This window comes from Thalassophryne amazonica, chromosome 16 (genome assembly GCF_902500255.1).
Source record: "Thalassophryne amazonica chromosome 16, fThaAma1.1, whole genome shotgun sequence".
Classification (NCBI taxonomy): domain Eukaryota; kingdom Metazoa; phylum Chordata; class Actinopteri; order Batrachoidiformes; family Batrachoididae; genus Thalassophryne; species Thalassophryne amazonica.
Window position 1 is genome coordinate 45864821 of NC_047118.1, and position 13927 is coordinate 45878747.

General features: G+C 40.3%; 1 protein-coding gene across 1 annotated transcript in view; it reads right to left on the minus strand.

Moving 5' to 3' along the window:
* LOC117527660 (retinoic acid receptor alpha-B-like) overlaps positions 1–12451 on the minus strand; it is a 70757-nt gene extending 58306 nt beyond the window's left edge. The window contains exon 1 of the mRNA XM_034190099.1: positions 11440–12451. Within this exon, the coding sequence (XP_034045990.1) occupies positions 11440–11641 (202 nt within the window). The 5' untranslated portion in view covers positions 11642–12451. The remainder of the gene's footprint in view (positions 1–11439) is intronic.
* Between the last annotated feature and the right edge of the window lie 1476 nt (positions 12452–13927).

A 13927-nucleotide genomic window follows, 5' to 3' on the forward strand; every position in this document is an offset into this window, starting at 1 on the left:
CACAGGACGGCTTTCAGATGGCTCAGATGGCTTCTGGTTGCTTTTCAGTCGTGTGAGTATCCGAGAAATTGTGTATGAGCTGGACATGCCCCAACATGTCCTGTGAGGCTTCATCACAGCGGTGCTTTGCGCCATGCGGCTCCGCCGCGATGCGGGGAGTTCCTCCACACGTCTGTCTCAATGTGCCGAAAAAGTGCTGATGTTCACGTCTTCCGCAATTCCTGTGCTAGTCAGAGGACATACCGGATCAAGACAGCATCCAGTTTAGAAATGAACGGCACATTCCACTGTTACAGGAGTTTTTGTCATGGAAAGAGGAGCGAAGGAACTCCGCGCATCACGGCAGAGCCGCATGGCGCAAAGCACCGCCATGATGAAGCCTCACAGGACATGTTGGGGCATGTCCAGCTCATACACAATTTCTCGGATACTCGCACGACTGAAAAGCAACCAGAAGTCGTCTGAGCCATCTGAAAGCCGTCCTGTGAGACCAACACGGAGGTGGTTTTGTCCCGTGCCATGAGCGGCACAGTGGCGCAATCCTCCACTTCTCTTTCCATGAAAAAAACTCCTGTAACAGTAGAATGTGCCGAAAAAGTGCTGATGTCCACATCTTCTGCCTTTTTTGTAAAAGTTAGACGACGTCCCGGATCAACAAAGCCTTCACTTTGGAAATGATCTGGTTGTTTGAGCGGGGTGTGAGCCTGTCGATCGGCGCTCAGAGCGCTGTGGGCGGTCTTAAAACGGCTGGAGCACTCCTTAATCTGTGTAATCCCCATAAAATCATCGCTGAAAGCCATCTAAATTTTCCGAATGGTGTCCACCTGGAGGTCTCTCACAGTTTCTAGAAAAATTTGATGCAGCAAAGCTCCAAATCGTTCAGACATTTATTCGCAATAAAAATCCGACGAGAGAGGTGGACCACTGCTCACTCAAAGCCTGCTCACAGGCGAATGACGCAACCGACAGGCGTGAAAAAAATCACGCATGCGCACAAAGGTTCAACCTTGGCTGATGCAATCACACATGATTCAAATCCATATGGTTTTTGCAAAAAATAAAAAGGTACGATACTTTTTGGATAGACCCTCGTACAGGTCTGCATTTATGATAAACTATGTGGGATCAGGATCTGGAGTTTTCTTCTGGAAATTTCTGAGCTCAAGCATAATGAATAAATAAACTACAAAATGTAACTATGTTTTTTTTGTTACAAAAAAAACAATTTCTGAAAAACAGTCTGACAGTAACATTACTGAGACAGGCCATTCCACCTTTTTATTACAGCCTTTAACCACTTACAAAAGTGTACGTGGCTTCACACTTTCAGGAAAGGAAACACATAGTACAATACATAGTACTGTGCATAAGTCAAAGATATCTTAAAAATTTGTTTTTCAAAAATGCATTATTCACGGGTGCTGGTGGACTTATTTGTAAGCCCATTAATTTCCCAACACACACCATGCTTGTGCGGCAAGATGGTGCATTGAAGAATAGCCAGAAACTGTTCAGAAATAACTGGTTGTGAAAATGATAAAATATTGTGTTCCTCCTCTTGTCTCAGATAAATATCAAAGATATGACATGAGAGAAGAAAAGCTTGTGCAGTCAAATGCAGATGTGATATGCTGGAGGAATGTGTCTCGAACATATGAATTAATAACCGAGTTTCTACAGCCACTCTTTCAGCTTTTATCTCATGGCGGTGTGATGACACAGAGAAATAAAGACATCTATACAGAGACAAACAACAAACCAGCCGCCTCCTCTCTTTTCACACACTTGGGTCAAACTTGGTCAGTGTACCCTGACATTCCCAGACAAACAGAGTGTGTGTGAATGTGTGTGTGTGTGTGTCTCGTCAACAGACAAAAAGACAGAGGTCATTCACTGTGGAGAAGTGATGACTGGGCAGCTGACGCAAGAAAGAAAGAGGCAGAGAGAAGGAGAAAAAAAGAGAGAGAGAGAGAGATGTAGGTCACTTCCCAATTGTCAGTGAGTCACTGCTCTGTATTAGCCCCAAATACACACAGTCACCCGCTATCCCCCATCCGCTGCTTACATTCACTGCAGCAAAGTCTAAATGTGTGTGCACGCCTGCCCCTGCATACAGCTTCTGACCTTTGAACCTGCTCAACGCTTTTCATTCCAGTCAGGCACACAGGCACACAAAAGGCAACCTTCCTATCTTTACAGCTTTAATTTACGGGCAATCTCCTCTTGTTATATGTCTCCCGCTCTCCCTCGCTCTCTCATTTCGACTCTGTTGTGCAAGAGACATGTCACAGTGACATCTCCGCCTCGTTCCCCACAGATCTGACTCTCAGGCCTACTGACTCCATAATATTAGTGTTTCCATGCAGTTCTCACACGGCGTGCACATGATTGCATCAAACAGGCCAAAAGCCTGAACTGGTGATTACGTAAATATGGGATTTTTACTCCTGCATAACTGCATTTAAAGGGGTCATATTAAGCATCTTTTCAGCAAGCCAGGTGTTTCAAAAACAGATATTCATCATGTTTTTAGCCAAAAATATACCAGATGTGATGCATCTTAAAAAGACCCATTTTCGGGTTTCTTCTTTCTTGAGGTGAAAAAGAGCTGCTAGTCTTCATGCCACCTCTCTAAACTGAGAAGGAACTAGAGTAATATGCAGTCATAAGGTACTAAATACAAGCAAAGTCTGTTTTTTTGCTGTTGCATGTTGGTGCTGAGCCAACAGATGGTTGGTTGCATGTTCATAGTTCACCAGTGGGGGTGGTGACAGACATGGCACCTTAAAGTGTGACCTAGAAGAAGACCCAAAAAAGAAACCAGGTTGTTATGAAGCTGAGATGATGGGCAATAGTGATCAAATGTCAGAATTAGAAAATAGAAGAGGATCTGGAAATCAGCACTTGTATTATCAAAGATTGGGAAGGGCACATGCCTTGCACCACTGCTGCATTAAACTGAAAAATGTCACAGCAGTTTGTTCAATGATCAGTTGTTCAATGATGAATACCTTTACTGCACTCAAGAGGTCACAGTTTTCCTGCCATGGGATCTGAGATCATAAGGCCACTGTAGCAGTGTCCACATTCAGGCAAGGAAGAGCTGTTTCAAGATTTCCAGGAACTAGTTAGTGAGGTAATAATTAGTGATCACACAGTTGTTCATGGCCTTCAAAACTCTACCTTTCTCAAGCATGGTTATCCAAACCCACCCATCATCACACTGCAACCATGGCCATTGATAGCATGGTCCTGATAGATGGCTCTACTGTACTGTTCCATTGAGCTGGATAATGTGAGAACCTGCATGAGGAGGATCCTTTTGTCAGGATGTTGAACTTCTACTCCAGCTAACATGTAACATTGTGGTAATGTTATATATTGGTTATATTTAGGTTAGGGCTATGAGAAATGGTTCTAGAATGTTTTCCTAATGTTATTACTCCTTTTTTATATACTTACAAGTCATGTTTATAGTTAAGAAAAAATTGACAAATGTATTAAAATGTATGTATGTATGTATCCTAGTCTTGCAGTTTTTCTTTCTTCAAATGTCTTTCAATGACTAGACTGTGACTTTAGGTAATGTTATCAGAATGTTATGGGAATGTTTGGATGAAACATATTTTTAGGTGACTTAATGTAACATTAGCAGAATGTTCAAAAAGAAACTTTCTTTAAAAAACTTCCCAGAATGTTAGGCCTTGTGTTGTCAAAACATTTGTTCTAACATTAATGTCAAATGTTCTGGGAACCAAAAAAAAAAAAACTTTTCTTAAAAACATTCCCAGGATGTAAGGCCTAAAGTTGTCAAAACATCTGTGCTAATGTTAACGTCAAACGATCTGGGAACCAAAAAGAAACTTTCCTTAAAAATGTTCCCAGGATGTTAGGCCTAATGTTCTCAAACCATTTGTGCTAATGTTATTATCAAACATTCTAGCAACCAAAAAAAAAAAACTTTCCTTTGAAACATTCTGAGAAATGGTTCAGTGCTTCAAAGCGGAGCCGTTACAGAAGTGGTTGATTACTGCAATCAACGTAGAGAAATGATCATTTTCCCAACAAACGCCCTCAAAAACAACGGCCACTCTAAAGGACCGATAAGGGAATTGTCAAGTCTTGATCATGTGTTTAACCTCTGGGTACCGAAATGTAGCACCGAAAGACGAGGCATGTTTTGATACTCGGTAATACCAAAACATTTTGGTCTGTGCCACAAAAGAACCGAAGTTGGGTACCCAGCCCTACCGCTGTCATTTTACAATGTGAAAATATCAGCTATATGTTTTAGTTTTAAAGTAATGCACTAATTTTGAAGGTTTTAGCATTTACAGACACACATGCCAAAATGCATTATGGGAAAATTGCCATCTACTGGCCAAGTAGATGACAGTGTTCCTGGCAGTGTGAATACCAAATGCCACACATTCGCTAAAAGTGCTGAATCACTTAAACAGAATTTTCAGTTTTCAAACTGCCTTTTTTCACAACTGGAAAAAATAACATATTTACAAATACAGATTTATTTGTAAAAAACCAACACACACACACACATTACAGTAACTTGTGTGTTATATACTGACCAATCACTGATGACAGGAAAATAATTTTCCCATAATGCATTTCAGCATGTGTCTGTAAATGTTAAAACCTTCAAAATTAGTGTATTACTTTAAAACTAAAACATATAGCTGATATTTTCACTTTGTAAAATGACAGAGGTGATGTTAATTTCAATAACTTGTCTGAAATTAGTTTGTTTAAAATTTTAACAATAAGTCAAAACTGTCTTGCTGTGCATGACTCCTGTGATACGTCTGCAATTCTGTATGGCTGCAAAAATAAATGTCTTTTGTTCTCCTCTCTCTTTCCTTCTCTCGGTAGTTAGCTTTTCTCTGGTGGTAGAGGATTGAGCTCTACCTCTTATACCTGTCTCTCTGCTATAGGGATGGGTATTGATAAGATTTTATCGATATCGATGCAATTATCGATTCTGCTTCTCAATCCAATTCCTTATCAATTCCCTTATCGATACCTCGTGAATTCTGTACTAAAAGTAGGCTTTACAGGTTTTCTATGTATTTCATTGAGTCTTAAAGTAAATAAATATGAAATTGGTCACTGTATCCTTGATCTCTGGACATAAATAAAAATAAACAAAACAGTGTTTCGCTTTGAAGTTAATAATTCCGACTGGACTCTATCATTCTAACTTGACTTGGCAGAGAGCCGCGCAGCGTTTGGAGCTGTGTGAACAGAATGGAGGACGATTCTCGTTTCTTTCTCGCAACAAGACAGGAGTCCCAGTTAGTAACTTTAATCTGCACAAAAGTGACTCACGATTGACATATTCAGGGATGAAAGTGGTGAAAAACAAAAAAAGTTGAAACCCAAAATTACCCCCCAACACCACCTGCACGAAAATGTTTCAATTCTAGATGCTCTGAAATGCAATCTGGGACTATTCCAGACGATAAACTGGAGTGAATGCAGCATCCATTTAGGTGAGAAAAAAAAAAAAAAAACAACTTATTCAAATTCATTCCAGTAGTATTCGGCCCTTACTTGGATGCAGCAGTTTTCTAGCTTGGCAGATAGTTCTGGCGGAAATCACTGAAGAAATTAACACACTGAAAATATGATTTGACCGAAACAAACTGTCATTAAACTTAAATAAGACAGGGATGAAATGGAGGTGTAAGAGTCACTAGGTGTTCACAGGAAACACTTATTTATTTCTGTATGTATGTATTTATTTATTTATTTATGTATGTTCATTGTTAGTTGGTTTTATATTTTCTGTCGGGTTTCTATTCAGGTTCTTTTCATCTCTTTCTCTAAAACGTATATAATAAGTATATATTGTATATAATAATCATTTGATTATTAATATATAAACAAAAATAAATTTAAAAAATATTACAATTTGAAAACAAATGCACCCGAACGTGATGACAGCTGCAACTGCTTAATGCTTACTTTTAACACTGAAAATGCCATAGACATGCTAACGCGTTAGCATTGCTCCCGTTTTCAAGTTATAAAATTCATCTATCAACTGTTTCAGAACACCATAACGGGTCGGTTTAACATAAAAAAGGTAAATAATACTCACAGACGTATGCTCTTTAGGGTTTTAGCGGGGGAAAATTAAGCGAAAGAAAGAAAGAATAAACGAAGCAATAGATCGAAGCACTGCTTCAATCTGCAAACCACTGCTTCGATTGGTTCAAGGTTCAAAGCAAAACCATGCTGCAGAAAAGTTGATTACGGATTACATTGATTACAGACCCTGCAGCGGGTCCGTAATCAATGTAGAGAAATTATAATTTTCCTGACAAACACCCCCCAAAATAACGGCCACTCTGAAGGACCGAATCGTTAAGCAAAAAGCTTATTGATGTCGGTGGATTGAATCATTTCTTAACGATACCCGAAAGAAACGGGTTCTCAATACCCATCCCTAGTCTGCTATAATGTTCCTATAATGTTCTGAATCTGTGCTTCGCATTATTGTGGGCTTCCATATATTTGTTGATTTAGGTACATATGTCCAGCATCTAATTTTGCTTTGCTGCTGTGGGAGCACAATGTGGTGCCACACGTTCCACATGCTCACACTGTGGTTATGCGTACGCACGAGCGTGCACTAAACCATCACTGCGGTATTGTTCACGCCTGTCTGACCGTGTGTCGCTCCTGACAGCAGGTGGGGGACACACACGGTGGTTTTACATAAGTGGCAAGGTTGTGCTAAAGTAATACTATGCTATGAGTATGTTATATTTGTTTTTCCACATGCCACATGGTACAAGATGGTACAGATGATCTGTCAACAAACTGCATGCAAGTGTCTTTCCAGGATGCATATTCATGAAAATGAGAATGGGGCTTAAATAAATTGCACTAAGTCACAATTCCAATTTCAATGATCCTGGCCGAGAAGCAGGAAGTCACAATGAATGGCTCATGCTACGAATAACTCTGAGGAGCAGGAATTCATGATTAACAGAATGAATTAAAAATAAGCCAGACAAACCCAAATACATGTTGATGACGATTAACTGAACCAAGAAAAGTAAGTCTTAATGAATGATGTACTACATGAAAGGAAAGTTACAATAAACAATGACCACAATGAAAATTTTGAAGAGCAGGAAATCTCAAGGAATGAATTGAATGAAAAGTGAGCTAAGTAAACAATCACAGGGCCGAATGAATATGTTTTTAAGTGTACAGATTCTGGAGCTCCTTAAGGACATAAGAAGGAACAAGAGCAGGAAGCCTTAATAAACAATGGGCAAAAGTGCTTAGAGAGAGCAGTAACACCAACAGCCACTTTTCAAAGTACAACCCCAATTCCAATGAAGTTGGCACGTTCTGTAAAATGTAAATAAAAACAGAATACAATGATTTGCAAATCCTCTTCAACCTATATTCAATTAAATACACCACAAAGACAAGATATTTAATTTACGAACTGATAAACCTTATTGTTTTTGTGCAAATATTTGCTCATTTTGAAATGGATGCCTGCAACACATTTCAAAAAAGCTGGGACAGTGGTATGCTTACCACTGTGTTACATCACGTTTCCTTCTAATAACACTCAATAAGAGTTTATCAGTGGTGTATTCAACTGAATATAGGTTGAACAGGATTTGCAAATCATTGTATTCTGTTTTTATTTACATTTTACACAATGCCCCAACTTCATTGGAATTGGGGTTGTAAAACTATATATATATATATATATATATATATATATATATATATATGTGTGTGTGTGTGTGTGTGTGTGTGTGTGTGTGTGTGTGTGTGTGTGTATTCATCATTTTCCTAAGTACTACAATGGGGATAGAAATTTTCCCTTGAAAGACCATTGGCAGACCACAACCGATATCAAATCACTTCTTCAATACATAGGCCCAGTGTACTTGCTATGTTTGAACAAAATCCAATTGGCATTCTTAAGATATCTTGCTAAAATACATAAATAAAATACACAAGACAGTTATGTGGGAACCAGGTGAACGCAATAATGTCCCACCTCTGGTTGCATCATTAATAAACTGCTTCAAGAAGTTCAAGTCACAATGATTCTAAATGATCAAGAGTACTAGGAAGACTTGATGAATAGTAAATTATTAGAAATGTACTTCTCCAATGAGTTTGCGAAGTCACATTCATCAACAGATGATCTTGAGGGACAAGAAATCGCTATCAACCATGCACTGTATGAATATAATGCACAATCAAGAGAATGAATGAAAAGTAACTCGAATGAGCCAAAGTGGTTGTTGATGACAAGTGAAAAAACAGCCAGAAGTCTGAATGAACAATTCATTAAATTAATTTATCCAAAGAGACAGAAGTTACAAAGAATGGAATGAAAGGTTTTGAGAAGCTGGGAATCCAGAACTAATCTCGGCAAATGAATAAAGAGCCAAATACGAGGTCTGTCCATAAAGTATCGTACCTTTTTATTTTTTTTTTTAACTATATGGATTTGATTCATATGTTTTCACGTCAGACAAGCTTGAACCCTTGTGCGCATGCGTGAGTTTTTCCACATCTATCGGTGACGTCATTCGCCTGTGAGCGCGCCTTGTGGAAGGAGTGGTCCCGCCCCGTCGTCGGATTTTCATTGTCTGGAAATGGCGGAATGATTTGGGGTTTTTTTCCATCAGAATTTTTTCAGAAGCTGTTAGAGACTGGCACCTGGAAACCATTCGAAAAATTTATCTGGCTTTCGGTGAAAATTTTACGGGCTTCACAGAGAATAAGGTCTGTTACTACAGCTTTAAGGACCCCTTTAAGGACGCTCAGCGCGCCGCGCTCCGAGTTGCGACGACGCGGCACAAGCCATCAGACCATTTCTAAATGGATGGCTGTGTGGATACGAGACCATCGTGTGCTCTTTCTCTGGTTATCACAAGAGCTGGACATCAGCCATTTTCCGGCAGCGCGGTGCGCCGAGCGCCATTGTGGGCCATCCTTAAAGCTGTAGTAATAGTCCTTATTCTCTGTGAAGCCCGTAAAATTTTCACCGAAAGCCAGATAAATTTTTTGAATGGTTTCCAGGTGCCAGTCTCTAACAGCTTCTGAAAAAATTCTGATGGAAAAAAACCCCAAATCATTCCGGCATTTCCAGACAATGAAAATCCGACGACGGGGCGGGACCACTCCTTCCACAAGGCGTGCTCACAGGCGAATGACGTCACCGACAGGCGTGGAAAAACTCACACATGCGCACAAGGGTTCAAGCTTGTCTGACGTGAAAACATATGAATCAAATCCATATAGTTAAAAAAAAAATAATAAAAAGGTATACTTTATGGACAGACCTCGTATTGTCACTCCACATTCCAAATTACTTCTGCCATCATTACAAAGCAGAATAAATGAACATCTGTGACACAAAGTATATTTCTTTTTAATCAATGGCTTACTGATAATTTGTATTATAGAGTGTGAAAAAATAGTGTAAAAAAATTTTCATAGTGAAGATGGCCTGGTGGACATCTTAAATTATCTATTGAACAATTTTACCAATGACAGTTTAAGTTATTCCCTCAGTCACTCCTATCTGCTTTTTACTACTCTGTTGTTCAAGTCACTTTTTTACCTACTGCTATTAGATTTTATATGTTTTTTTATTATATTGCACTACATTATGTGCAGGTGAAATAAATAAATAATGGATAACACAGCCCTTTGTCAAAAAACAAAACCAATCAAATAAACAACCAAACAAACAAAAATAAAAGTCACTGCCCATGTGCGGAACTAGTGTCAGGTGAAGGTGGGGGGCTTATGACTTGGTTAAGTGGTTTATTGTCAACACGTATCACCTACCAGTTAGATTAGACAGAACTTATTGATTCCTTGGGAAGACTCCCTCAGGGAAATTGAGGTTCCAGCAGCATTGTATAGCAGCACACAGGGTAAGAAGCACACAGAGTATCAAAAGTGAAAGTAAAAAAGAAAACAATCTGCAAAAATATAAATATACAATATAAATACCAGACGTTCGTAGCACACCAACTTGTAGCACGTGCATGGCCAACTATTAGTACCTTGGTCAAGTGTAGCATGTGGTGCTAAGTGTTAGCTTGCAGCTGTGGTAAATATAAAGAAAAGGGAATAAATTACTGTACATGTCTGACCTCCGCTGTGGTCAGCCCTGGTTTGTAGAGACATGGAATACATTGTGCTGTGTTGAAAGAGTGTGATTTGTGCGATTTACTGTTTCTTACGCAATCCAGAGGTGGTAGACAAGTTGTTAGTGCGCTTGGTTTCAGTGGAGAAAGTTCCCGTTCAAACCCCACCCCTGCCACATTTCTCCATATAATGTGAAGTTTGTGTCAGGAAGGGCATCCGGTGTAAAAATTGTGCCAAATCAACATGCAGATCTGCTGTGGTAACCCTGAGCCAAAACAAGGGAGCAGCCAAAGGGACTTACTGCTTGTTACGCCATCAGCAAGTGTAACCAAAACGCTATAACACTGAGTCTACTTGCAGATTTAAAAAAGTGCCATGACTTGACCAAGGTGCTACAAGTTTACCAAGCATGTGTTATGAGCTGGTAGGTGATACAGGTTGAGTGTACCAAAAGCACCCCCCTCAACTAGGGAGTTCTGGGGTCATATCCAACCAAAACATGTACAAAATCTATAGCTTTTTTCCCCTGCATTCTATGACAATCTGGGAAGCTAAATACTGACTCTACAGTCAAAGTTTTTAAGATTCCATTATTTATTTTAAAGGCCGTGGCTATTCGCATGGCGGTCGTGTCCATAACTCTTATTTGGCTATTCGCACGGCAAGACTCTGGTGGCAAAACTTGGAACTACTTGTATAAACAAGCATATTGCATTCAAGATGTCTTAACGCCTTTAATATTTTTCAATTTTGATGTTTTTTTTTTGTTTTTTTTTTAATTCAGCCATGTCCATAACAACAACATTTCACTATTCGCACGGAAAGACTCTGGTGGCAAAAGGCCGACCCTATTTGAATGACGGCCATGTCCATACCTCGCATTTAATGCAGTATGTTTGTTTATACAAGTAGTTCCAAGTTTTGCCACCAGAGTCTTGCTGTGCGAACAGCCAAATGAGAGTTATGGACACGGCGGCTGTGCGAATAGCCACTTCCTATTTTAAATGCTAGAAATCTTCAGTCAAATGAGCGAAGCTATGCAGTGCAGTAACTAATTTTACATACAGCAGCGTTCATCAATCAGCCTTTATTTATGCAAAACCTTACCCATATTTTATCACATTTAGTCAACAGCAAGGAAGGGGGTTGTAGGTTGGAACCCCCCCCACACTACATCTGCCACTGACTGTTCAGTCCAAATATGGTGTGCCATATAGTTTTAGTGTTTAAAAGTTCAAAAATGAAATTAAATCAGTTTACAGTAGGACTCACAGTGACTGGATCCGCTCCAGTGCCTGCCGGTCACCAGGGACCCTCCAAACGGGCGTTGAAATCCTACGCCACTCAGGATGCCCTTTTCTGGGCCGAGGCACCCGCCGAGACCCGGGGGTCTGTGGTAGTAGTCCATGCTAAGGAAGGAACCAGGGCTGGGACTGCTGGGACTCAAACACACAACATCCACGCTTTCATACATCCCCAAAGAACAGTCACAGAGAGAGAGAGAGAGAGAGAGAGAGAGAGAGAGACGGCGCTTTTGATCTATTTCTACCAAATAGAGAAAAAGATCAAAGCAGTCAGAGAGGAAGGGGGGAGGAAGAGTTCACATCTTCATAACAGACTGATGGGGGAGGAGATAACCGGTCTCGGTGACCTTCAGTCTTCAGAGCACCTCGCAAACTTTGATGTCCGTTTTGTCAATGAAACAACAAAACAAAACGTTCTCGTTTATTGTCTTAAACAGAGTCCGAGCGCCACAAGTGCGCACAACTTGCGCAGCTAAAAAAGAAAACTCTCTGCGCCCGTTAGCGCCACACGAACCGCACGAACATGGCGATAAAATGACCTCAGAGGCGACGGTTCTTACGGTTTTTTTGTGTTGTTGTTGTTTTATGTCATGACCGTCTGCCGTCTTGACGTTATACGGCTTTACTAGCTGAAGATGCTAGCAGGCTGCCCCGTTAGGTCCGTGCGCGTGAGAGCGTCCAGTCGGTGAAAACAAGCTCTGGTTCCGACGACGAGGTTCACGCACACAACCATCAAATATCACACACGCACCTTCACGAACGCCGTCGACACACAACACACGCGTGTCCCCCCGCAGCAGGTTATCCAAAGGTTAAAAAAAAAACAATAAGAAAAAAAAAGTGAAAAAGAAACATGCCACCGTTTGGCTCGCGCGCCTCTTGTTGCCAGTTGTTGCTGAGGTCCACAAACAGAAGTGTCCTGTGGTAACCTCCAGTCTGTACCCGACGGTCTCTCTCTCTCTCTCTCTCTCTCTCTCTCTCTCTCTCTCTCTCTCTCTCTCTCTCTCTCTCCTCACTAGCTCCACCTACCTGCCATTCTTGTGCCTGCAACATGATCTCTGCCAACTGCATGGGATTTTGTCTTTTTAAAGCACACACACACACACACACACACACATCTTCAACTTAAACGGCTTACTCCAATTAAGGATCACATAGGGCTGGAACCTATCCTAGCAGTCATAGGGCGTGAGGCGGTACACTCTGGACAATGACAAACACATTCACATCTACAGTCAATTTAAAGTTTCCACTTCACCTAACCTGCATGTCTTTGGATGTGGGAGGAAGCCGGAGCACCGGGAGGAAACCCACACAAACACGGGGAGAACATGCAAACTCCATCCCATGACCATCTTGTTGTGAGGCAACAGTGCTAACCACTAAGCCACCGTGCTGTCCATCAACCTCTTTTGCAAATCAAAAAGTTCACACAAAATTCACTCCATACAACTGTCAGTCAGAAGCATTCACTTTTTAACAAGACATCAGAATCAGAATTGGAATAGCTTTTTATTCGCCAAGTATACAGAGAATGCAAGGAATCTGACTTCGGTTTGAGCTGCACTCTTTCTGGAAGGCATGTATAAATATACCCTAAACATTCACAGTAATAAATGTGCAAATGGAATGTGCAAGTAAAATAAAAATGTGCAAAAAAATGTGCGAAACAGAGCGAGTTGAGTTAGTGAGTTTTTGGCAGGTTATGTTGTTCATCAGTGTGATTGATGGCCTGTGGGAAGAAATATTCATTTTAAGATCCAAAATGCACATGGAAACAAACAATCAAATCTCGATACATATCTGCAAATTAATTTCAAAATACCCCCCCCCCCCCGTGTATTGTTATTTATTTATTTTACTTACTGAGAAAACTGAATGAAATAAGAACTCATGTCCATACAATAGTTTTTTGTTTGTTTGTTTATGCTGAGAGAGCATCCGATAAAGCTTCATTCCAGCGTTTTCAGTGGGGGAAAAAGCCAGCATGTGGAATTTGTTTCAGTGACATCAATTCAGTTCAATGTATTTATATAGTACAGTACCAAATCATGAGTCACCCCAAGGTGCTTCACAGGAGTCAGATCTAACCATAACAAACAACAATAAACAACCATATATATATATATATATATATATATATATATATATATATATATATATATATATATGTGTGTGTGTGTGTGTGTGTGTGTGTGTGTGTGTATGTATATAACACTTGGCATTTCAAAACAACCCACCCCCACTAACTTTACTAATACCCCCATCACACATATGCTGACTGAGGCTGAATTGCGTCAGAATGACACATCCAGCCACACTCGGGAAATATTGAGGTGCGGTCTGCAGACCAATGGACGGCAGTCTGTGAGCATCAACATATTTGGTTCCATTCACTCAGCTATTGCGAGTGTGTTGCGCATGTTCAAAACACTCTTGGCGCTATCGAGATGCGA